Source organism: Lycium barbarum, chromosome 3 (assembly GCF_019175385.1).
Source record: "Lycium barbarum isolate Lr01 chromosome 3, ASM1917538v2, whole genome shotgun sequence".
Lineage (NCBI taxonomy): Eukaryota > Viridiplantae > Streptophyta > Magnoliopsida > Solanales > Solanaceae > Lycium > Lycium barbarum.
Genome location: NC_083339.1, coordinates 5,409,113 through 5,435,695, shown reverse-complemented (window position 1 = coordinate 5,435,695; position 26,583 = coordinate 5,409,113). Strand labels below are relative to the sequence as shown.

The 26,583-nt window shown below is 34.6% G+C and overlaps 1 protein-coding gene across 3 annotated transcripts; it reads right to left on the bottom strand.

Annotated features, from left to right (window-relative positions):
* Positions 1-2,136: 2,136 nt before the first annotated feature.
* Positions 2,137-14,144, bottom strand: LOC132630017 (TSL-kinase interacting protein 1). Of its 3 annotated transcripts, none has more exons than XM_060345510.1 (14): positions 13,990-14,144; positions 7,521-7,788; positions 7,328-7,410; positions 7,167-7,214; positions 6,942-7,051; positions 6,386-6,470; positions 6,008-6,284; positions 5,337-5,471; positions 5,087-5,238; positions 4,749-4,987; positions 4,328-4,655; positions 3,116-3,535; positions 2,899-3,030; positions 2,137-2,725 (listed from the first exon to the last, which is right to left on the bottom strand). In XM_060345510.1, the coding sequence occupies exons 2-14, from the start codon at positions 7,744-7,746 to the stop codon at positions 2,489-2,491; spliced, it is 2,472 nt and encodes an 823-aa protein (XP_060201493.1). In that variant the 5' UTR covers positions 7,747-7,788; positions 13,990-14,144; the 3' UTR covers positions 2,137-2,488. The 3 variants fall into 3 exon arrangements, with proteins under 3 accessions (XP_060201493.1, XP_060201495.1, XP_060201494.1); XM_060345512.1 differs by having other exon boundaries at positions 3,116-3,523; XM_060345511.1 differs by having other exon boundaries at positions 7,521-7,850; positions 13,990-14,138.
* Positions 14,145-26,583: the final 12,439 nt, after the last annotated feature.

Genomic DNA, 26,583 nt, shown 5'->3' with positions numbered 1-26,583 from the left:
CGTGAGTAGTTGCCGAACGAAATCCAAGTCCAGCAAAAATTTGAATTTTCGCAAGAACACAGCTTGAATCTTTTGGGTCTGTATTGGAGATCAACACATATGTTCAACCGTCGAGAAAAAGGGAATAACAAACACACTTCCAAGTTAAAATTCAAACTTGACTTCTCTTCTCCAACTCATTTACACTAACATCCAACCCATTAGAATTTGGTCAAACTATCTTTGTATCCACAAGATTGATATAATGGGTCTCATTTAATTTTTACCAAAGTTTGGCCATCTTAAGTCGAGTTTTGTACCCTTCTAAATTATATTAGAGGATTACTATAACCATATGTTCGGATCATTTTAAAGTGTCTTTGCTTAAAATTAAAATTAAGCGCATATGGTGAAGGGGAGTCTTGAAGTAATGGTAAAATTGAGAGACCTGAAGTAATGATAAAATTATCTCCATCTGAGTTATAAGTTACAGGTTCAAGCGGTGGAATCAGCCTTTGATAGTGATGTCAAAATAAACGGTTTGTATTACACCGTCCGGTGACAAACCTCCCCAGATCAAGCCTGAACGAGGAATACTTTATGCATTGAACTTCTTCTTTTTCTAGTGGACCACACGTGGTATATTAATGGCTTAATACCTAGATGGACCCTTAAACTTGACATGTTTTGTAAGATAGGCATATAAACTTATAAGGTGACCAGATAGACACTTAAACTTACTCAAAGTGTATTTTTCAAGTTTTTCAGTTGTTTTGAAAACAAAAACTATATTTTTCAAACACTCACAATTTTCATAGCCAAACAAGCCCTAAATATATCACAATTTTTTTTTTAAAATGCAAAAATAAGGCAAACGCATATACATGAGACTATAAATGTGCACTTAAACCAATAAATACTCGCTAATCGCAATTTTGCAGCTTTCAATTAACTCGGTTTTTTTTTTTACACTTGAATAATTAAAAAAAAATAACTTTAACCAATAAAAATCCTTAAAAAAAAGAAATTTCAAATTAAGAAATTTCTAAGTTCAGTATTTCAAGTGTAAAAGAAATTTCAAATTAAGAAAACTGTAAAGCCGAGAAGAAAATCCTTAAAAAACAAAAAAATCTTAATTTGAAATTTCTTTTTTTAAGGATTTTTATTGGTTAAAGTTATTGTTTTTTAATTATTCAAGTGTAAAAAAAAAACCGAGTTAATTGAAAGCTGCAAAATTGCGATTAGCGAGTATTTATTGGTTTAAGTGCACATTTATAGTCTCATGTATATGCGTTTGCCTTATTTTTGCATTTTAAAAAAAAAATTGTGATATATTTAGGGCTTGTTTGGCCATGAAAATTGTGAGTGTTTGAAAAATATAGTTTTTGTTTTCAAAACAACTGAAAAACTTGAAAAATACACTTTGAGTAAGTTTAAGTGTCTATCTGGTCACCTTATAAGTTTATATGTCTATCTTACAAAACATGTCAAGTTTAAGGGTCCATCTAGGTATTAAGCCTATATTAATCAAAGGACAAGCACAAGTAAAGTGACTTCAAACTGGTCTGTCTATTGTGGCATTATTTGACAAGAAAAATCTCATTGTAAGAGTTGAACGGAGGACAGCTCATCTTTATAACTTTTGTAGGTTTCTTACTAACCCCATCTTGCTAAAAGGACATTCCAAAGTCATATCCCATCAATTAAACCAAATTATTTTAAAATCGAAAAATTGCAAGACATGTGAATTTCCTCCTTGAGTTACTGAATATATAGAGAGAGAAAAACGGTAAGGATTTTCTTCTTTTCTTTTAAATTATTTTCTAGGAAGAGCTGGCCGGAAATAGCGATAACCAAAAGTCAGAAGGAAAAAAGGATCTTTGTAGGATTAGAACCTTCCACCTGAGTGATAATCAAATTAGTATCATCATATATTGGGTCATATTGATCAGATAAAAACTACTATCAATTAATCCTATCCACAAGCATATTGCTTTATCCACATTATATTTACGGCATAATGGAGTATACTTTTGTATTATAACTACTAGAGTAGAAAAACAATCAGCAACATTGAAGTATAGTGGGAACATTATAGGAAGCCTGAATTTGGGAGATAAAACAGTGAATATTTTGAAATTTTGGTTTCCCCATGTCTATTTATAATATTCACGTTCTTTTTGTTATCGATTAATTAATATCGATATCAACCTTGTCATGCCAAAGTCCAGAATTTGCAACATCCATCAGTTGAAAAACCAAAAAAGATTGGCATTTTCACATGCTGCACATAAGATCTACACAATGTACAACATCCAGAGACACCTGAAATACTCTGCATTAAGTAACATTTGTCCCGTTTCAACCCTTTTCTCTTTTCAAGAGCCATGCTTACTTGCGCATGCAGGAAGTTCTGTACTAGAGATTGTTGTGACAACGACCCCTATAAGTCAGTCGAACTAAGTTTAACAAATAAACACCGCTTACTCCAGTCCCACAGTCAAGAAACTTAGACCTCAGCGCCGATCTTTAAGTCTGAAAATGTAGTAGTCTTAGTCTCTACGGGTTCAACAGTAGATCCAGGATCTTTCTTGTCCAACCCAAAGAACGAGCAATTTTGAAATGCATCCAGACTGCTAGCTATGAGACGGTGCAAGCCATCAATACTATCACCCAGAATTAGGTCTTCACTATGATATCTACATGAAGGTGGTGCATCCAATTCTAGCGGTCCTAAAGAGTCCGTCTGCAGAAAAACGAGGAATTAGGTAAATAACACCTCAAAGCCGACATATTAGAGGGTTGTATATATAACTGATGCCAATTGCCAGCACCAGTATTAGCAGAAAGGCAGGCGTTAATTATCCAAAATGCCTCCACATTCAGAAGCATAAGCAGGACAAGTAAGAAACGATTTACCCAATATATTTCAGAGAGCCCATTAGGATCCTTTGAAGAACCATCCAAAGCTTGCGCATCGGATTGACACCCATCCACTGGGTCATCACGAGCAGTTTCATCAGTAAAGGATTCCATGTTCCCAGGTAAATCCTGCAAAAGAAAATAAAAATGATGTATATGCTCCATCTATAACTAGCACAAAGTGATACTTGATAAGATTCTCTTTGACATAAACCTTTATTCCTGAATCCAATACTAGGGAACATGACTGAGCAATCCGCTGGCAGTTCTCAGCACCAATATTGCTGGATGAACTCTGCGCTTTGTCATTGAAAGCAACATTTTTCTTAAATGCAAAAGCATCACATGTATCTTCAGCATTCCAAATGGAAGATGCTTGAGGTGGAAGAGCCATCTGAGAATCAGCTTTGCTTTGATGCTTATATATATGAGCAGCAATCGCTGCATCAAAGGAGTCGCAGCTAAATGCCATCTGTTGGAGAAACTGAGAGCTTCCAGGTAAAGTTGAGTTAACGCAGTCTGTTTCCTCATCATCAGGTGCATCAGAGAGAAGATCTCCAATGCTTATGTTGGTAAGGCTATCTTCCCAACCCCCTACTGATAAAACACTGGCCTTACCTCCCTGCATATCATGATAATGGGAAGTAGGAAAAAAATCAGGAACAGAATAATGAGCAAGTTGCAACTTATTCATCTATCTGCAACCGAACATTCTTTTAAAGCAAAAATTACTCCCCTTAACACACACACACAAAACAGGCAAAAAGAAACAATAACCAGAATAAAAAAGGGAGAACCTCAAATGACATTTGCTAAAAATTTGACCATCTGGTGATAAAACTTCAGTTTCTCTCCACCAAGTAAAAACATGTTTTACTCAATCATTATCTTGGAATCTGATAGCTTCACAATCAGACAAACGAGTGCCAAATGATGTGTCCTGGGATGCTACTTCAAATAGGCGGTTTCTCTATGGGAGTCCATGTCCCCTTTGACATGCTTTACCAGTAGATTTTACTTTGATTCCTACCCTAGACCAAAACCAATGCTAACCATGTCGTTAAAAATTTGTACCAAGAATGGTTTCCTTAATAAGCTATTGCATCATCAAGATAAGGCGGTCTTCAACATATCTCACATAGAGCAAAATCCGAATACTAGAAGAATAGAAATAGCCCGTATAAAGCAGACAAACCCAAGTTTGCTGAAGTTCATCATGTAATAGGATAACTCAGCAAGTTACAAAAAAGGTGTGCTATTTTTTATGCATCACACAAAAATATAGACAATAAAAGCAAACACAATGATAAGCTGAACGTAAAAGAGCCAAAAGGAATTCAACTGAATTGCCAGTTCTCTGAGTTTCTATAAAGCAAATTAAGCCAAAATGATAATGAGAATGAAACTAAAGGAAAAAAAATACCACCTCAGTTTGTTCTGCTGTGGTTGCATCCCCGTACTCCCTTCTATGCAATGGCAAAGTTTCATCATGATCAGAAGTGTAGGTATTCAGACCCACGCTAGCTTGCAAGTCTGACTCGCCAGACAGCTCCATTGAGGAGGATGTCACAGTCATTCTTGGGTTAGAAACTAGTGGTTCTTTAGAAAATCGTACAAGTTTACCATGGGATGATGCTAGTATTTCTGCATTCTTTTCTTTTGTTATGTTAGTGTTAGAATTTTGCGTAAACGGGGTGGTAGATGACAATGGTTCTTGAGACATTCCAAGCTCAGCATTTGGAAACCAACCATATCTAAAATAAGAAAAAATAAATCACTCCCACAAGGCCACAACTATTGTAGAGATAACTTCCGAAGGATACAAAAAGAAAACGTAAAACACGGACCTGAGACGGAAAACTGGAGGGCGTCCAATCAGATTATGCACATCTGCCGCACTTTGTGCAGTATCTTTGGTCCATCTCAGGGAGTGCACCAGGTTTTCCATCTGTACATGGTAAGGAAAAAGCACCAGTTCTCCAGTTGCTATGCTCGAACTTCCCCATTTACGATTGAGATGTTCCAAAACAGATGACATCTTCTTTCGATTACTTAGAGTGAGTTCCAAGTACGGGTTATGATTATCCTGGCACAGAAAGGAAAAGAGAAGTGATAGGAAATAAATTTTGCATCAAATGTTGTAACCAGTTAATCACAGAACAGCAAAGAGATTTAGTTAACCTACCATTTCCAGGGCTCTCCTAGTTCCTTCATCAACAGGAAACAGCTGGAGCTTGAGTTTCATACAACTCTGTAAATTGGCCTCATTTAACAGATTTTGTGATAAAGTCGCCAAAGAATGCATATCTTTGCCAACATGTTCAAAACCATTTATACCTGCAAGTTATTCGCATAAAGGATGGCTAGAAGTTAGATGCATTTGATAGAATCAAAAACCCACAATGGAAACAAGAAAGCTTCAACTAATTACTCACCCTGTGAATTCTGGACCTGTCCGACATCTTTATCAATAGTTGCCCGTTCCAAATGCTCGGCAGCATCAGCTACCAATGAAACTCCAGCAATTGCAGCCTTCTCCCACCTTTTATATGCAGCTGTTGATGCAGAACCTGCCACCCAGAGACAATACAACTCAGAGTTGAGCTCAGAGACAGCCTTGTTATTTAGGAAAATGATAGAACACCAAAAAGAAAAAAGACAAAGCAGTAGATAGACTATATCAGTCACAGGAATATCACTATTAACCCTCCTCTGAACAATGTCAGCTAAGGTATGGAGGGTGGGAGGAAGAAAACGTTTTGGCTTGTCACTCAAGACATGTGCAACGCAGTCAGATAATTTTTCTGATGCCATCTGGAAGTAGTGTGTAAGAAGACCAAAAACAAGTATTTCCATGTAAAAGAAACACCTACACTCATAGTTCCATAATATGTCATACAAAAAACAATTACTACTCTATGTAAAAGAATTGCGCAACGAACTCAAAACATACGGAATGGGAGGAGTTCACAAACCTATGCCCCAATATATCCAGTATGAAGCAATGTATATCTCTAAAATATGCTTTGGGAAAAGATGCAGGGGAAGCATAAAATCCAAAGAAGCAACAATTGCAATTCATTCATGAGTCTATTAACTAACAAACCTATCCTTCGTCGATGTCTAGCATTTTTCACAGAAGAGTCTGCTTTTGCATTGCTTCTATTGACACCCATAGTGACATGGCGTTTCAGAGAAGAGCCTTTTCCAGATCCAAACTTTTGTACGTCCTGGTTGTCGAGAAGAACCACTTTAACCGTCCGATTATCAGTAGTTGACACTCTTCCATGACTTGAAAGAGATGCAGCAGCTGTAGAACTACTTTCTCCTTGAGAAGGACGCCTTCTTACATTCTTTTTCCGGTCTTTCAACAGCTGACTCTCCTTTATGACAATATAATGTTTGTTCAGTCCAGCTAAGAATAAAACAAATCATGCTGAAACCTGGAGCGTTATAAAGGAAAAAATTGATGTTCTTGACTGACCAAAGTTTCAATAAATATTTTAAATCTCCGTGGTTTCAAATGAAGCTTTGAAGCTTTACAGCTATACTTTTCCAGTAAAGACCACCTGCAGACAAAGTCAAAGGTAGCTATAGCATTAGAAGTAGCTATTTAACATGTAAAAGTGTCAAATGTAAGCTACATTTCGCTTCAAGTTTACATAATAGATTTTGTTGTGAATATGACAAAGTCAGTGAGTTACTTCTCCAAACCAACAAACAGAACATATTATATTAGCTGGTTTGCTTCACCATGGGAAAGAAATACAAGTGTAGCATGCCTTTAATGCATAATTACCACAGCAATAACACTACATTTTAAATGCTTAAAAAAAGACAACATTGATCCCATGACTTCATTTTGTTACTACAAACACCATCCTTACATTTAACGCATACCATGCTTCTATGTCATAAAAAATGGACCAAAAGAGGATCGCGCTGCTAACAAAATGGCAGAAAATATTTCCGGCCAATAGTTTCATTAGTTTGAAATAAGCAGAAGAGAGATGAATAACTAGGTAATGGCTCCCACATACCATCGCAGCATTGCAGCATTAGTATCTTTGGAATTTTTGGCATCAAGACAAAGATCCGGACCCAACAACTTGTTCATACGCCTCACAAGACGATAATAATAATGTCTGACCTGCCAAATCAAAGGAATAGAAGAGTTCAAAAAAAAAAAAAAAAAAAAAGGAAGCAAAGAGCATAGAAGAAAAAGATATGTGGCCAATTAAATAAATAAATGGCGCCATATATACCTGATCCTTGTTTTTGCTCTGCACGCGACTAGTAATTTTCTCGAAATTCTGAAACAGAAAGTGCCACAGCACAATAATTATTGATCCCACGAGAAAAACAAAAAACAAAAGAGGACTCTAGCTATATGCCTATATATACACCAAAACAGTGAATTACGTACCTTGCCAACTTGTCGCAGTGCAGAAAAAAAGCTTTCTTCCTCCTGACGTGTCCATGCAGCCCATTGGCGTGTCTGCTTTTTGGCTGCATTAGTAATCAATATCCCAGCAGCAGAAATGACAAGTTAACCACCCGCAACTAGGGAATATCAAGTGTAAGACAGCTAAGATAAAGCGTATATTTCGATGACATACCTGGCTGCAGTAGCATAACCTGGTCTTGAGAGGATGGTACCAGCTGTGTCACCGCATGATCATGTGTCAGCACAGACTGCTGTGAATCAGGATGATCTTTTGAGGGTATCAATGGGAGTGCTGCTGCAGGATATTGTGTTACACCAGAAACCCCATCCTTTCGCATAAAAGTCTCAGGATGGAGGCATGTGTCACACTCTAAGGAGACTCGTTGCTCCATTTGCATGTTGAAGTCATCCAAAGTACTAGCTTTGCATTCTATTTTCAACTGCAAACACCAGAAGATACTTCTCAAACCTCCAACAGATAAAATGCGCAGATAAAAAGTACCTACCAAAACAAATAAAAGACCACTCAACATTCAAACAGAGAAATTTAAAATTGATTAAGCCACTTATAGTTAGACTTGCAGAAAAAGGAAGTAACATCAATCACTGTATATATCAAGATACTACCCTGAACAGATCCATGCATTAGCACATGCTCACAATACGACAACTTACTAAAGCCCACTATTATTCCAAAGATGTCCCTTCGAGACCCATTATCCTTGGTATAAGATCAGGTACGCACTAATTTCAAGGTGCAAAAAGGAAGAGAGGGAAAAAAGGAATAAAAAGAAAAAAGATGGGAAAGAACTAAATGTTGTAACAGTTTCATTATACCTCACGTGTTAAAGCAAGCAGGAATAAATGTGGAAGAAAAAGATAACTCATTTGCAAACTATAGTTGTTAGGAAGGATCATATAGAAAAGCCTTAGAAGGAAATGGTTTCAGTGAATCCTAATATTCATCTGGAACTGAAAAGCTAATACGTTATAGCCGAATTTCAATAAGAAGCTGTTTAGTACAAAGTATGGGTGCATTTTTTGATAATAATATCAAAAGATATAATTAAAATTATATTAACATCGCTAAAGAAGATCAATTAAAATTAACATCACTTTTACTTAGAAAACAAGTTAATCATGCGAATAAAAGCTTGAATGCATAAAGGACTAGAAGGAATAGTAGCAATAAAGTAACAAATAATAATAATTAGTAGTAGTAGTAATAGTAGTATTTTATACGTAATAAAGTCGCAAATTATTTATAGAACGTATCAAATTATATACAGATGTGCCATTCAATACTTAAATGTTTTAAAACTTGCAAAATTCATATCTTATCTTTACATCATAATTCTTCTGTGCACAAACTATCGGTTTTTCCTTTTAAGAATAAAGTAAGCATGTAATATTACCTTTCTGAACAAAATAAAAAAGAAAAAAGGAAGCATGTAGCGGAATAAATACATTTGGTACGTCCCTGATTCAAAAATGTTAGGAATTAGTAAGGTCAATTAAAGCATCTACATTGTTAACATATTTACACCTATAGCAAAAGGCAAGAGTCAGTAAACACGTTGACTTTAATATGAGCAGAAATTGGTACACCGTCAAATCTCTGATATTTCTTCCTCCATAAAAGCCACAAGATAATGCTGGGAATAGTATAGATTTTGTGTCTTTCTCCCAAACCAACTCAATATGCATATTGCCCAATGGATCCCTAATAGGTTTAGGAACATATACCACAGCTCCCTTGCTGCCCACAACGCAGGAACACATTTTCTTTTTCTTTTACAATTCGAAAGTATCAACTTATAAATATGCACCAAGATGAAGCCAGAAGGTTACATGGTAACATGTATACTGTTGACTGGTACCGCAGTGTAACAATACATGATTAGGATCTCCAGTGTATCAGAAGCCAGAACCCCCTTTTCCTAACAAATATCTCTTCTGAGGCATGCTTCATTAGCTCTCCACCTAACGCTAGAGACTTTTCGGGGTCGGGGGGGAGGACACGGATTTGTGCTTCCAAAGCAATTGTAATGCCATGGTCTCTTTGTTCTGCCAGAACATGCCTTCACAGGAAAAAAAACCTTAACATTACTTTTCCACTTCATGGAGTGAAGCTTTGAGACCCATTTCACCTCCCTATTTCCTCAGTAGACGAATCAAGCTCTCACTCGTCCACCCTTAACAATTTCTTTGATGTCCAACAATGGTTTTTAGCACTGTGCTATGTTAGCTTCAGAACATGAAGTAAATTTGAAGGGATTAGGAACTATTTCCTCAAACGAGTCAGACCAAGCTATTGCTTGTTCAAAAAAATTATCTTCAGATAATCCCCATATTCAACATATATGATTCTTTTAATTTCCTCCCAGAACATTGAAAATATCTTTCCAATGCTCCACTCGATAAGTAGAGGAAGCAATTCTAGTGTACCAGTGATCTTCTATGACTACTTAGCATTTGCAACCTTTCCCTAACAAAATAATCTTCTTAGTGGTTAAACCTCTATAGCTATTTGTATAGAAGACTTCAATTTTGAATCTTCATATACAACAGCAACAACAACATACCCAGTGTAATCTTCATATACATGATACTTTATTACAAATGCCTCTTTTCTTGTAAGATCTTAAACTCATCCCCATTATCAAATGGTATTAAAGTTGCCAGCTATTAAGTTCTCCAAGTTTCTTCGAATTTTGTCTAACTGCTTCATGACCCTAGAGCAGTGGACAAACTATCTTTCCTCGTGAGTTAAAAAGCTTTGGATCACTTTCCTTCATATCTGAAGCCTACATGTCATGCTTTGTTTTCTCTAAGTAAGATTTTGTTGATTAAAAGCACTGAGAAGTTACTGGTATTTACATAGCAAGATTCTTAAAGGTACCGATTCCCCTACAGTTCATGAAAAGATTGCAGGAACCAGTGGTGTTAAAGGCTCATTTAAGCATGCTTAAGTTCTGAAGCTAGGTGAAGCTCACGTTGCAGCGCTAAGGGCTAAGGCGTACTCCTCATCATCTGGGGCTCTATTCTAGGAGAGTGACAATGTGGAAAGAAAGGAACACAAGATGTATCGAAGAGAAACTAGTACACAGAAGATCAAGTACAAATGTTCATGGCTTTTGGCTATTGGTGCAGCTTTTTTAAGCTATATTCAGTTGTTCTGTAAGTCCTATTCAATCCTAGATGATACGAGGAATGAATCAGAAGAGTAGTCAACCCCATGTTCGAAAAGAGAAGAAAGATATGCAGCTTGCTTGAAGATTTTAAAGGGATCTTTCCTTCCTTCTCTACCCACTTCTTAGTTCTCAATAATATTTACCCCTTGGAAAAGAGCCCGAGGCACCTCTTCACCAATAAAAAGAATAGATAGAAAGAATGGGTTTGGTGAGTGGAGGAGAGAGCTTTTCCAAGAGAACCTTTTGGTGGTCGCTCTCTTCCTTATGATTTTGGGGAGTCTTTAATTGGGGTGAGGCTCTTGACTGCCCCGTCGTTCTTATATGGATCGGTTATTCCTCTCTGATCGTATCACTTTTTTCGATTTCGACCTCGATTAGTTCACAATATTGAGGCCAATTCTCCTTCAAACCCTCGATTCGATTGTTCAAAAAAAATAGCAAATATAATTGGAAAAGAGATTAATTGTTGAGGGAACGTTATTAATGAACTTTGTACTTTTCAGGACAAAGAATTTAGAGATCAATACTAGTCACTTAAATTGAATTAGAAACTTGACTGCACTTTTGTGTTTAAATAAAAAATTTTAATTGGTTTTTGAACTTAATTTGCAAGATCTTTACTTCACTTCAAGTACCTAAAAAGCTTCTTAAAAAAAGTAAATTTGTGCAAACAATCGGACACTTTCTCGAATGACTCCTTTTGTTTTCTTATCATGCTTTTTTGTATTAGTTAGCTTCTTTGTTTTCTATTTTTATATGGTATAATTTGAAGTAACTGTGGGGTAGTCCAACCACGGGTTAAATCATCTGGAGCAATTGGCCATTGTTGGAGCTTTAAAACAATATGATGAAGTGCTTCAACCGTAAGAATACGTAATAGAACTAAGTGTGGGGTCGTAGCCAACCCCCTCTGGTTGTTGAAGTATGTACTAATGGTTGACCATTTGCATTTAGAGATCAATACTAGTCATTTAAATTGAAAATTGACTGCACTTTTGCATCTAAATCAAAATTTAAAATTGGTTTTTGAACTTAATTTGCAAGATCTTTACTTCATTTATTTCACTTAAATATAATTTACTTTTTTTAAGAAGCTTTTTAAATACTTGATTTCTTTTCCTTTTTTTAATGATGGTCATGTCCGGACCAGGGTGCTCAAACCTCGATATTCTATTCTACCAGGTACCCCCTTCCTCCCACCAGCACAGGAACCCACCATCTGTGCAGTTTGGCCTTCAGTGTCCCACATTGACATCGGTAGAAGGATGAGTTTGTCTCCTTATACTCACCTCATGAGCTAGCTTTTGGGTTGGTTCACCGAAACGCATGTAGGATGGCACTATGATCAATAAGGCTTTAAGCTTCTCATAACTAATTAAAAGATTTTTGGAACTTGTCTTAAACATGACATGGCACTTATGTGGCTATAAAATCATGTCCTTAAGCGTAAAACAAAAAGCCAAAACTAAATTGTTTCTAAGAATAAAAGAGTAATTGCTTTTAGCCTTCCATGTTACAAGATTGTAAAGCTATTATTCCTTTATCAGTCTTGATTCATTACTCAATTAGGCCAGATTTCAATCCCGCTAGATGTTATACAAGGATTGATAGTGAGGGAATCCAAGGCAAAAGTCTTGATTCATTACTCCATTAGGCAAGATTTGGCTCCTGCTAAACGTTATAAAGGGATTGGTAGTGAGGGAATCCAACGCAAAAGGATGGTGGAGTTATGACTCTAATCCAAGGCAAAAGGATGGTGTAGTTATTCTTTTGTCGTGCTCGGTTTTAAGTGAAATTAAAGCTCCAGGGTATTCTCATCCATATCTCATGTTTATAGCTCTCTAATTACACACTTTCCTAATACATTTTCGACTAAAAAATTAAAGCTTCACGCCATATTCAGTTTAATTTAGTCTTTTTTATGCTTACAATAACTAGATTTATTCGTTTCCTATTACATTGTAGTCTCAGTTATACTTATATCCTATGTTACCCGGACTCTTCAAAAATGGACACGGGTGCGTGTCGGATCCTCCAAAAGTAGTGCATTTTTGAAGGATCCGACACGGGTGCGGCTACATTTTTGGAGAGTCCAAGCAACATAGCTTATATCCATAAAAAATCAAGCAAATTCTAATCAATACCACATCAGCTCATTAATACAGACAACAAATAGATGCACAACAAAAAAGAAGTAAAGTCCTACAATTTCTAAAATTGAATATGGAAAAGGCCTAAAAGCAGAAATTTAGAATTTCTATAGACCATGTACAAGTTTCCTAGGGAAGAATGTACTATATAATTCCGTACCTACAGTAATCAACAACGAATAATCAAATTAAAGCTGTGAATCTAAATAGTAAGCAAATAAAACAGGAAAAGTTAGAGAAAATTCGTGAAATTTAGGTCGGCTTCAGAATACAAAGAGTTAGACAGTTACCGTAAAATGGAACAAAAGGAGTAATAGCTTTTAGCCTTCCACGTTACAAGATTGTAAAGCTAATAATCCTTTACCAGTCTTGATTCACTACTCAATTGCGCCAGATTTACATTCCGCTAGACGTTATAAAAGGATTGGTAGTTAGGGAATCCAAGGCAGAAGGATGGTGGAGTTATGACTTGAATCCCGAGCTTAATTCATGAGATTCAAGGGGACATATCAGATACCTACTATTACTTTGTCGTACTCGGTTTTAAGTGAAATTTAAGCTCAATAATATTCTCATCGGTATCTCACGTTTATAGCTCTCTAATTACACACTTACCTAATACGTTTTCGCCTAAAAAAACCTAACGATTGGCGCCAAATTCAGTTTAATTCAGTCTTTTTGATGCTTACAAAAACTAAACTTATTCGTTTCCTATTACATTATAGTCTCAGTTGCATCCATCAGAAATAAAAACAGACAAGAAATCAATGCACAATAAAAAAGACACGTAAAGTCCTACAATTAACCACTCAAATTATTAAAATTATATATAACAAAAGCCTAAGATCACCAATTTCGAATTTCTATCGAACACATACAAGTAATGTAGTATACAATTCGTAATCAACAACGAATAATAATCAAATTAAAGCTAATGAATCTACATAATAACCAAATAAAACACGAAAAAAATCGACAAACATAGCAAAATTCAGGTCAATTTTACAGTTAACTTGAATCAATACAATATAAGCTCATTAAAACACGAACAAAATGGACGAACTACACTTAATCATCAACAAAAAAAATTAATATCATGTTTCAATTACTAAAAATTGAATACAAATACAAAAAAAGCCTAAAATCAGCAATTTCAAATTTCTATAGACAAAAATGTAGTATATAATTCCATACATACAGTAATCACAAACTAATAATCAAATTAAAGCTATTAAATATAAATAAAACAGGAAAAAAAAAAAGAGAAAAATAACGAAATTTAGGTCGGTTTAGTTACCGGAAATCACCGTCAGGAAACACAAGCGGCAAGTCGGTGAAAAGAGGAAAGTTATTAAGAATTGGATCGATTCAATTGGAAAGCAGAGGAACAAAAAAGTTAAATATACAAGAATTTAGCTTTAGGCTACTAATTTTAAATCACGTTGAACTACATGTAAAGACGGGGGGGGGGGGCAAATTTGTCATTTAACTCTAGAGACTCTATTTGGAAGGTTGTTAGGTATATTGTTTGAAAGATAAACCTACAAGAATTATACTAAATTGGTGGTTACATAAAATGGAATTTTTCGTCATTATGTAATGATGGATTTAATAATACGATACAATAAATAAAGTAATAATCAAAATAAATATTGTATATAAACTAATAACACAATACGATACATTAGGTAACAACTATTCAAACAAGTTGTTCATCCCGTAAAGGGTTGATTAATGAATCGTTTTTTCTTTCTTTTCATTTTATAATTTACTTTATATGTTTAGGTTCGGGTTACATTTTGATTTCATTTGATTGCACTCTTTTGAAATGTTTTAATTTTAATAATCTGATGTGTCATTTCAAGTTCAAATTATTGGATCAATTCAACAGATACTCAACCCGACAACAGAGCGGAAGGTAATCAAAGATCAAACGTACCAAGAAGACATCAAAAAAAGAATCAAGCAAATATAGGAAGCAAGAATCAAACTTGTAACATTAATTAAAATAAACTTGAACTAGGAAAATACAATTTTAATCTTAGGGCCCGTTTAGCCGTAAAATTTTCACTTTTTCTCGGAAAACGTTTTCACTTTATTTGAAAATCAACGTTTGGCTTGAAAATTTCAAATACAACTTCAAGTTGTATTTGGAATTTGAAAAACACCAAAAAAAACTTGTTTTCACTTTTTTCACTTTCAATGCATTCAAACAACCAAATATTCTCTACAAAAATTATGAAATATTCTCTACAAAAATTATGACCTAACACAACTCCATCTTCAACTCCAACTCCAAAATACCAAATAAGGTGAAAAATATTTGATTTTCATGGCCAAACGCCAACTTAGTTTTTCTTACATAAGTACACTTACAGTGTACGATTAAAAATACAAGAGAATCCCTATAAAACTCGGTTTTATATATGGTAATTTATAAGAATGATCTTGGAGACGGGTGATCTTAAACTTTGATTTCGCTTGCCCCATGGGGCAAAACTTCAGGTTAACAAGCTTTAATTTTTAAAGGTTTGCTCATGGAACAAACGAAAATTAAAAGTTTAAGATCACTGTGTTGTAAAATTATTCTAAAAGAGTAGTACAATCAAAAGATGAAGCAAAAACAATAAAGAGATAAAGAGACACAAGAGATGAGAACTTTCTTATTCATCCAAGTATGTTCAAGTGTGTAGTACATCACATATCATACCCCTATTTATACTACTTCATAGAGGGGGGTTGCAAAATTGTCTTGAATATGTCATTAACCCCTTGAGAAGGTAGGGAAGAATATGGGGTTGTGGGAGATGAATGAGGGAGTAGTGGAGGTGTGGTATAACTACACATAATGGTGAAATAACTCCTAGAAGTTATGGACATCCACATTATTATCATATTTACAACACCCCCCTTGGATGTCCGATAATGAGCCTCGTTAAAACCTTACTAAAAAAAAAAAAACCTGTGGGAAAAATTATAGTGAAGGAAAAAGAGCACACATAACTTGTACTAGGCATTATTTGTTGCTTCGTTAAAAACCTTATCAGGAAAACCCAATGGGACAAAACCTTGACCAAGGAAAAAAAAGTGCAGCGCGTATTTTCTCCCCTGATGAAAAGACTACTTTATTTGTCGGAGACGACACATCTCAATCTTGTATATCAGCTTATCAAATGTCGAGGTTAGTAATCTTTAGTGAACACATTCGTCAAATCATCAATCGAGCGTATTTGTTGAACACATATTTCACCTTTCTATTGAGGTGATGTTTAGAAAAGAACTTTGACGAAATATGTTGTATATTGTCTCCTCTGTTATATCCTTCTTTAAATTGAGCTATATTGTTGAAATCTTCATTTCCAAATAAACATCATACTATTGCAAAATGTGTTGAATAATTGATCTCAGCTAGACACTCATCACTGACTTGCTTTGTAAGTAGCTATCACATGCAAATCGGTAACTCGCTTAAAGAATAAACTTCATGTAATAATAAAAATAATGCTCTGCATTTTACATAACCAACAATACCTTCATAATATTTGTTAGGATAAACAAATCTATATTAATAATTTCTTCTGCGGTATGCAATACAATATACTCATTATTATCACAAGGTCAACATGATGTTTAATTACATTTAGCGACATCACAATCATTGGGGTACTCAATGGAATCGCTTTAACCTATATAAAGATTTGTTGAAGCTTTATTTTCGTAAACCTTAAATGTTTCAAACCAATTTAAATCCCTTCAGATTTTCTTTCATTGTCTGTATAACCATATTGACAACATTTAATCATACGCATTCAAAATTTTCATATATTGCCAGACTGATAGAAAACCCTATTGCATCCACCACAGAAGAATGCGTACATCCATACAATAATGTTTGGACTTTTGCGAAAAACTTTATGCCACAAGGCACAAGCCGTATTTTATATTTACGGTTTTTATTTCCCATTTTACCTTTCGCACAAGAACCCATTTGTACCCCCATTGACATTATACCTTGAGGTCCTTGGACTATAGGTCCAAAACATCACTTTTCCAAGTGAAACAAAATATACTTGAACTACGTATTTTATTTGGCCAATCATTATATTTGTCCACATCCTTTGACAGATTTGAATTCAAATTCCTCATCACCATTATAATGTTGAGCTCTACATTATTTCAAAGATACCGCCGACGGTCATTTGATATCGGTTCCAATGCGACATAAATTCTCGAGATCTCTTCATTTTCCATCATTTTCAGGTACCTGAACCTATCCCAAGGTTTGATGAAGTGTTATGTCTTGGTGCTCTTTAAAGAACTTGCCTCATTATATAACCGTTTTAATCATTTGCTCCTCTCGTTCATCTAGGAGTTTTATCTTTAGAACCGATCGATGTATCGCCATAGACTCTATTCTTTAAAAACTTTAATTCTAATTGGAGCATTTGCGGCTGAAATATAATATTCACTTTTGGGTCAGTAAATGTGTCTGGCAATTAATTTGAATTATCTTTTCAACGAGGATCATACCAGTGATAATTCATTACATATACATTATTTTACAGCTGCTTATCATCCCTCCCCGTAATGTTAGGAAATCTAGCATTTACCTCCCAACCTTATTTGGGGGGCCATCTTTGTACTTTGTGGTGGAGCAATTAAACCATATACCGCACATTTAAATTTCTAGACGGAAATTATTTGGTTCCTGACCCTGAACCACTTGTAATAGGGGAACTTATTATCACTTGTTGGCTTGATGCATACAAGTGCAGCTACATATTAAATAACATATCTCATCCCAAATTTCTTTTTAGAAGTTTTGTTCTCATAACCAATTGTTTAGCTATAATTGGAGGCATACAATTTCTGCTAAATCAACTTGGATATATACCAGCATTATCAACATAGAGCCTGTTTGGATGGGCTTATGCCTATAAGCTGCAAACAGCTTATAAGCTAAAAAAAATAAGTTGGGGTAGTCTAACTTATTTTTTTTTGGCTTATAAGCTGTTTTCAGCTTATAAGCTGCTTTAGATAAGCTAAGTCAAATTGGCCCAATTATTTTTTTAAGCTTATTTTAAGCACAAAATGACTTTAAGCTGGCCAGCCAAACACTCAAAAAAACTGAAAACAGCTTATAAGCAACTTATAAGCCAATCCAAACGGGCTCATAATTTCATAGTTTGGAGCTGTGCTCTTCAAATAGCAATTTAAGCAAACAATCTTGCAAAAACCAAATTGCAAGTTGATACCAAATGCATATGTGACCATAACATAGATGCATCTATTAAAATCATATAATACTAAACTGGTCCACATGGTAGGTGATTGGGCCCATATATATATATATATATATATATATATATATATATATATATCACATTTTATACGTTCAAAAATCAGGGAATACAATCCCAACCTTAGCTGGTACAATAATTAATTTTTCATGAGAACACACAACACAAGAGAATTCGTGAAGGATTTTCTATTTATTCAATATATAATAACCACATGAATTCTCAATTATTTTTGCATCATATTTGAACCGGGATGGCCAACCGATCATGCCAACCTTCCATCATGCTTGTATTTATGTGTATAAATTCTAAGGAAAAACATGCAACATTTCACATACATTTTGTTTACCCGCTATAGTTGTAGTAACATGAAGATATTAAACTTTCGCATAATTTATAGTCTCAATATAATTCATTTTCCGCCAGTGCCCTTAGAAACATAATTAGTTTCTTTTGAGACTTACTACAAGTCTACAACACCAATATTATGAAAAAAAAAATCTTCCACTGGGTAGTAACTCTTTAGTTCTTTCAGAGTTCCCAATTAATTTTGTACTGCCAAATCTTTCATCACACCATTTGCAAGGTGAACATCTCCTCTTAGAGAGAAAATTATTGTCATTATGGTCTATAGGTAAGACTTATTTCTTGCATTTACCCTTCGGTAATTAATGATAAGGCAACCACAATATCTATGACGAACTAAAAATATGTGGCCAATGACCATTTATTCCAAAATAAAACTTAATTATTTCTCTCAAACCTCCTGTAGAGGTGAGTTGTTGTATGTATCCAACCATATATGAGCACGTCCTTATCCATAATTTTACACATTTCACTTTCAAAAATGGGCGCATTCATAATGCTTATCACAAGTCACGTTCTTTTCAAGGAATGAACCATAATCATATATACGTGCTTCATAAACTTTCATTATAAACCCATTGTCTTTATCATATTCATAGACCCACCTCGACATCACTTTGAAATTGTATTCCTTTCTTTTGATGGAGGATTTATAAAACTTATCAAATTTGGTCGCACGACAAGCGCGTGCCCAATGACCTTTCATACCAAATTGATGACAAAAATTACCTTCACCTTTAGAAGGACCATTGCTGCACCCTATTTTAACCGAGGCTAAACAAAGCACAACTTATGGGACTCTAAAATAATTAATTATGTACAGAGTCGCCACCTAGCATTTAAGGTATACTAGGGTACCTATAAATTGTTAATATATGCAGCTTAACATGGTCTACGAAAATAAGTGAGATTCTAGGTAAGGGTTCAAATTATTCCGAAGGGAAGGTGTTAGGCATCCTTCAGAATCCACAAATGTGGTTCCCGGCTGGACCAATTTAACTATACGAGGGATGTGTAAAAAAAGGCTTGATTATTATTTATAAAAAATATTAATGGAATTTAGACTAAAGAATAACTAATATGACTATTCACGTAATAAAGGGTGTAAGTATTTACATATGTAGAAAATACGTATACATGATTATTTACAAGTGAACAAAGTGCACAACTACAGTGACTAACAATTTTGGCTTTACATGAATATATCATAAGGTATTTACTTAACAATGAACGATTTACCTTTGAATGAAAAAAGAAAGATTCAAAACATATGTGATATAATAATTATTTAAAAAAAGTTAAAGTTATCTGCAACTTAAGAGCTTGTATGAAAAAAGGTATAAGGAATGGACATGAAATTATTTTGCACTCAAAGTGAGTTAACTAATTTAACTAGCTAAGTATATACGCCTAATCAATTAATTATGAGAGTATATTCTAAAGCCTAAATATTGAGGCAAATCACCCTATTTATTCACTTAAGTGTGCTAAGCTACTAAATTAAAACTCTAGCGAAACGTGGTAACTATAAGAATATTAGCTACGAAAAATAATAACTGTCTAATGTTAATTTGTCTAAAAACACATAAAAATTTAAATCACGTAAGCGGATCATAAATAAATACCACCAACCTGCACCCTAAAAAGTAAAGTTTCACTATATTTTATGCTTGCATAATTTAAGAATGTAAATATATATATATATATATATATATATATATATATATATATATATATATATAAACAAAGAATTTAAGAAGCTATTTGAACTTCTTTTGAGTGTCATCTTCAAAAGCAACTCTGGATGCCTGCATGAGACTTAATAAAAAATGTTAGTAAGAGTATAAATAATTATCGGATGAATTTAAAAAAATAATGAATAAACTTAAAATAAAAATCCGTCTTTGTACATGGAAGGCCTTGGAAATCGACGGAAATTTCTTCATCGGCCAAACAATCTTTCCCTCAGCTTTCCATCCCAATAGTTCAAAATGAAATTGTGGGGGCAAGTCATACATAAAAACTTTAAGGACTTTTTTACTAGAACTACACTTAAACAAATTGTATTTTTTTTTTCAATGTTTGACTACTGGAATGTGAATAACCTTCATCAGACAAAGCAAGAATCTTGGACTTAGGTAATATATTGACGTAAAGAAAGTTATGCCGACCAGTTGAACGCAAAACAAATAATTTGTGCTATAACATGAACAAGATTGAAGTAATTGAAAACATACTAAATAAGGATTTTCGACCGAAAAATCCCCTAACAGAATGTACATTTCTCTCTGCCATTTCAATTCTCTAAATCAGTAACAAGTCACAACTAATATGTGCTATAAGCTACCTTTTTTTTGCTCCAAAACTTAGGATTTATCAAAGAAGATGCAAAGCCATTAACTACCATCAAAATAGTGGGTTTTTTTGTTTTGCATTATTAGACCATAAAACAGATCATATTATATAGCCAAGAACTATATAATCATTTCATTCTAAACAAAACTACACAAAACTCCTAACATTAGCTTACACCAAAAATCATATCTTTATCATTCCCTAAGCATTTATCACACTATGAAACAAAAAATAATTCAAGAAAATGATAGAATTGAAGACCCTTTTGTTAAAAAAGAACGGGGTTGTTAAAAAAACAAGAAAACAAAAAACAAAACAAGAAATGCGTTTTTATGATACCAACAAGAAAATTTGTCTATGGAACTGAAAAAAAAAAAAAAGTTCCAGAAATCACAACCCCAGATCAAGAAATTGAAAACCCATATCAGAATAACATCAATTTGATACCCCAAATATAGAAAAAAAATATGAAAATGAACAAAAAAAGGGTCAAAAACAAGAAAGAAAAGAGGTTAAAATGGAAGAAAAAGACAAAATGGAGGATAGAGCAGTTACACCAAATACAAAAAGGGTGATTTGGTTGTTGGCTGCTTGGGTTCAGCAGCGAAAGAGATGAGGACGAGAAGGGGGGGACTATTTTGGGTTGCTCCGGCGACGTGAGTTCGCCGGAGAAGGTGGCGGAGAGGCGGCTGGAAAGAGGTGTGAGGGGAGGAGAGAAATGGGGGCAGTGGCGTCATTGGCGGTACTGGGTTGGCGAGGACAGAGGAAAATGGTGGTGTAGTTGGGTGAATCGCCGGAGCTCGTGGTGTGGCGGCGGCTAGGGAGAAATGGGGGGGAAAATGTTTAGGGTTTTTTTTAGAGAGAGAGAGAAAAAATCTGAGGTTCTTTTGTGCTTGTGTGTGTATGTGTAAATATATGTACAACATGAATACCCCTCCTTTTCTTATAATGCAAAATGGCCCCTTATTTTGTCCAAAGAATAGAAGATTGCACTCTTTTGTCTCCTCAATGCTTACTTTAATCCCTTTTTTTTTTTTAAAGTGATGAACCTTGACTTGATCAGATTTTACTCTGCGTTAAAAAATTAGTTACTCCGATTTTCTCTGCACTGTCGGACTATACTAAAATATAGTTAATTAATACATGTATAAATAATAACGCAAGTATAAAATATAAATATTAATGTCTATGATATGAAAATGTATTGATATAAAATTAAGAAACAATTATTAATTGCATAAAAATGGTAATAATACGCTGTACATGTGCAAAATAATGATTCTTGAAAAAATGACAATAAAATGAGAAAATTTCTAAAATAATGATAATCATCAATAAATTGTTGAAAAAGTGTAAAAATGTGTAAAAATGTATTTCGTGCTCTTTAACGAATCAGGGCCCCCCAAAACGTTAATTTTAAGCACGTCGAGCCAAAATTAGGTGTCAACAACCATTATGAAGACACATAATGTTCTTCCTCTTATATTACCACAATGATGATTAACATTATTTTTTGCTTTGCCACGTCCACGTTCATTCGTTTAACCACTTGTTTTCATTGAGACTTATTATGCACCTACCACATTCCCCTCACAGAATGGAGCATATCAAGTGGGATGTGCTTTACAATTTTTTCATCAAATACACATTATTTTATCTTAATCATTATTATATCATCAATATAGTGAATTGGGACTCAAACACAACGTCTTATCCATATAAAAGCTTGTTAGGCCATAAATCGATGGGGCTCGAACTCAACATTTTATCATCATGGTGCATCGAGACTCCAACCCGATGTCTTACCCTTTTGGTGCAATGGAACTTGAATCCACCGCCTTACCCTTAACAAGTGGCATAAGAGGCCAAAGTACGATGAGACTCAACCACGAGCCTTCAAAGTATTGCCCCTTGATCGCATACATAAGCCAATTAAAAGATGAAATATCAGACGAATCCAATATACCTTTGTTCATTCATCTCAACTCACTAATCAGAACCAAGTAATTGTATGAAAGTACATCCAAGTTAGTGTGATATCACATGAAAAACTTATTATAAGTTAGATCAATTTGTTAACTTGGAACCGTATAAGTAAAGAAGAAGTAATGCCTAATCTGATAAAATAAGCAAACTGACTTCTTTGAACAATGATATATTTATTATATTCTCAACGGAAAAGGGCCTAAAATACCCTCGAACTATTGAAAATGGAGTAAAAATACCCTCCATCCACCTTTCAGCCCCCAAATACCCTTATCATCCACCTATTGGGTCTAAAATACTCTTATCACCACCTATTGGGTCTAAAATACCCTTATCACTAACAGAATCTTTTCATTAAACACGTGTCATTTTTCTATTGGTTGGATTATAAAATTAATTAAACTAATTAACTTTTGCAATATTGACCAGATAGTGCCCCCACCCCCCGACCCGACCCCCCCCCGGTGAAATTTTTTTTTTTTTTTTGAAAAAAAAGTTGACATTTTTTTTTGCACCCCACCCCGCACCCTACCCCTACCCCCCCCCCCCCCCCCGACGCAAAAAAAAAAATATTTTTGAAAAAAAAAGTTTTGACGTTTTTTTTGGGTTTTTTTAGCTGGGAGGGGAGGGGGGCGTAGGGTGCGGGGTTTGGGGGGTGGGGGGAGGGGGAGGGTGCGGGGTGAAAAAAAAAGTCAACTTTTTTTTTCAGCTGGGAGGGGGGGGGAGGTGTAGGGTGCGGGGTGGGGTGCAAAAAAAATATTGTTACGCTTCTCAACTTCCTAGTAAAAAGCACAAGTACTGTGAAATGTCTTGATAAATTAAAATGTCTAATGTAATTGAGTTACCAAAAAAAAATATCTCACCCTAAAAAACATGGTATATTTTCAACCAAAAATCTAAAAGGCACAAGTGTAGACTACAATATTTTTTTTGCACCCCACCCCGCACCCTACACCTCCCCTGCACCCCCCCCCTCCCACCCCCCAAAAATCTAAAAGGCACAAGTTGACTTTTTTTCCACCCCGCACCCTCCCCCTACGCCCCCCTCCCCTCCCAGCTAAAAAAACCCAAAAAAAACGTCAAAACTTTTTTTTTTCAAAAATATTAATTTTTTTTTGAGTCGGGGGGGGGGGGGTAGGGGTGCGGGGTGGGGTGTAAAAAAAATGTCAACTTTTTTTTCAAAAAAAAAAAAAAAATCATCGGGGGGGGGGGGGGGGTAGGGGAGTGGGGGGCACTTGGGTTATCTGGTCAATTAGTTTAATTAATTTTATAAGTTAACCAATAAAAAAATGCCACGTGTTTGACCAGAATATTCTGTTAGCAATAGGGGTATTTTAGACCCAATAGGTGGATGGTAAGGGTATTTGGGGGCTGAAAGGTGGATGGAGGGTATTTTTGCTCTATTTTCAATAGTTCGAGGATATTTTAGGCCCTTTTCCGTATTCTCAAAAAATGGCTAACCAACTCATCGAATCAGATAAATTATTGAACGGATAATAACATAGTTTCAACACTCAAGGAGATAAACCACATGTGCTCATTAGGAAATTAACTTTATTTATGCCATGGTTATTAAAGCTGGTAAGATAATTTTCTAACTGTTCACCAGATTTTAGTGCCTTAAAAATCAAGGCTACTGTCTTGTATATATCAAATCATTATATAACACACAAGGATTAGTCATAATTACATGGCAGAGACATAACTATAATATTTCTAACTAGAATATGTTATCCTAATATACCGTTTGGTATGAAGCACGTAATAGTAATTGCATATATCATCTTTGCCTAAGATTAATAACCTAGTGAATCATTTACAAATTAGTAGAACATCTATCCTTCCGTGATCGAAACTAAACAAACTGACATTAAATGTAAAAACTTTTCAATCTACCAGACGAATATATTTTATATCAATATTAAGAGGTGGTCAGATCGCATACCAGAAGCGGTGAGGCTAAAACTAGAAGGAAAATAAAACCTTACGAGACGTACAATAAGCAAAGTGATAGGATCGTTAGGCAAACTTGAGCAAACTCGTGCTGATAACGTGTTGTAAAATCATTCTAAAAGAGGTAGTACAATTTATCACAAGATGAAGCAAGAACAATAAAGAGATGGAAGCTTTCTTATTCATCCAAGTATGTTCAAGTGTGTAGTAAAAGGGCCTAAAATACCCTCAAACTATTAGAATTGGTACCAAAATACCCTCCATTTCACCTTTGAACCTCCAAATACCCCAGACGTCCACCTATGGGGTCTAATATACCCCTGCTGTCTACCTATGGGGTCTAATATACCCTTATTTCTAACAACCCCATCTCATTGACATGTCAGCATTTAATTGGTTATCCCATATAATTAACTAATGTAATTAATTTTAAACTATGTTGACCGGATCCCAACCCACCTACCCGGCAAATCCGACCCGCCCCAAATTAAATAAGGCTAAAAACAAAGCAATTTTATCAAATTATCACCTATTTCTGTTTGAAACAATAAAAATTATGGTACGCTAATGCTTAATTCAAGCACTAATACCAGGCTGCATAATAGTTTATCCACTGTTCGCTCAGTTATTCTCATCCAACTAATAACCCTTATATAACCATCTAAAAGGAAGAGTAATTTAACAAAAACCAAAAGAAAAGGAAAAAAATAGTTAAAATTAGCAAAAAAAAATAAAACCAGTATGCAACGAGTGATGGGTTACCATTTCCTTTCGTACCTACCAGGAAATACTTATGGTATACTTGTGGTGGGTCGGGTTTGACGAGGTGGGTTGGGATCCGGTCAACATAGTTTAAAATTAATTAGATTAGTTAATTATAAGGGGTAACCAATTAAATGTTGTCATGCCACATCATAAATGAGATGAGACTATTAGAAATAAGGGTAGATAGACCCCATAGGTGGACGTCAGAGGTATACTAGACCCCATAGGTGGACGTCAGGGGTATTTGGGGGCTCAAAGGTGGATAGAGGGTATTTTTGTACCAATTCTAATAGTTCGAGGTATTTTAGGCCCTTTTCCGTTTATACTACTTCATAGAGGGGGTTACAAGATTGTTTTGAATATGTCATTAACCTCCTGAGACTGTCATTTGACTTTTTAAAAGAGTTAATTTTAACTTGTTAGTTTGAGGGGTATATTTAAGCCAAAAACAAACCTTAAGGGTATTTTTAGACCTAAAATGTGGATGGAGGGATATTTTTAGACCAAAAGGTGAAAGGAGGGTATTTATGAGCCTTTTTCAATAGGTTAGAGATATTTATGAGCCTTTTCCGTTTTATATATGATGTTAATATTAATGAAAATTCGGGCTTGAAAAAAGTAGATAACTTCCTGCAATTGGTATGTTAAAAACACTCACATTACTCTTTTATGAAGAAATTTCCAAATATATTAATCTCCATTTTAAGCACTCTCTTTGTCTTCTATTACTACTATACTATAACTATATAGTAAATTAAATAAAAAACAATAAAAAATAAAAAAATTCAAATAAAAAAATATTAATTATGATTATGGTAGAATGATAAGTACTCTTTCATCATTAACTAGAACATTTGAATAAGAGCATTAGGTATGTAGTCGCCCTTATTATATAGTGCTTTACCCTTAACCTTAGATTTTCCGACGCGAATCGAATTTAGTTGAATTTGAATGCGGTTACAATAAAAAAATCAAACAAATTATCCTTATGACAAAAAAAAAAAAATCAAATAATTTTAATTATAAGATAAACACTCTACATTTGTTCCAAAAATATGTGATTTGTTTTTCCAGTCAAACGTCATATAAATTTTCAGGTTTTGCAAAAACTTTAAAACTTTTCTCTGGGAGTATTTACATGAAAAAGTTTTTTTTTTTTTTTTCTT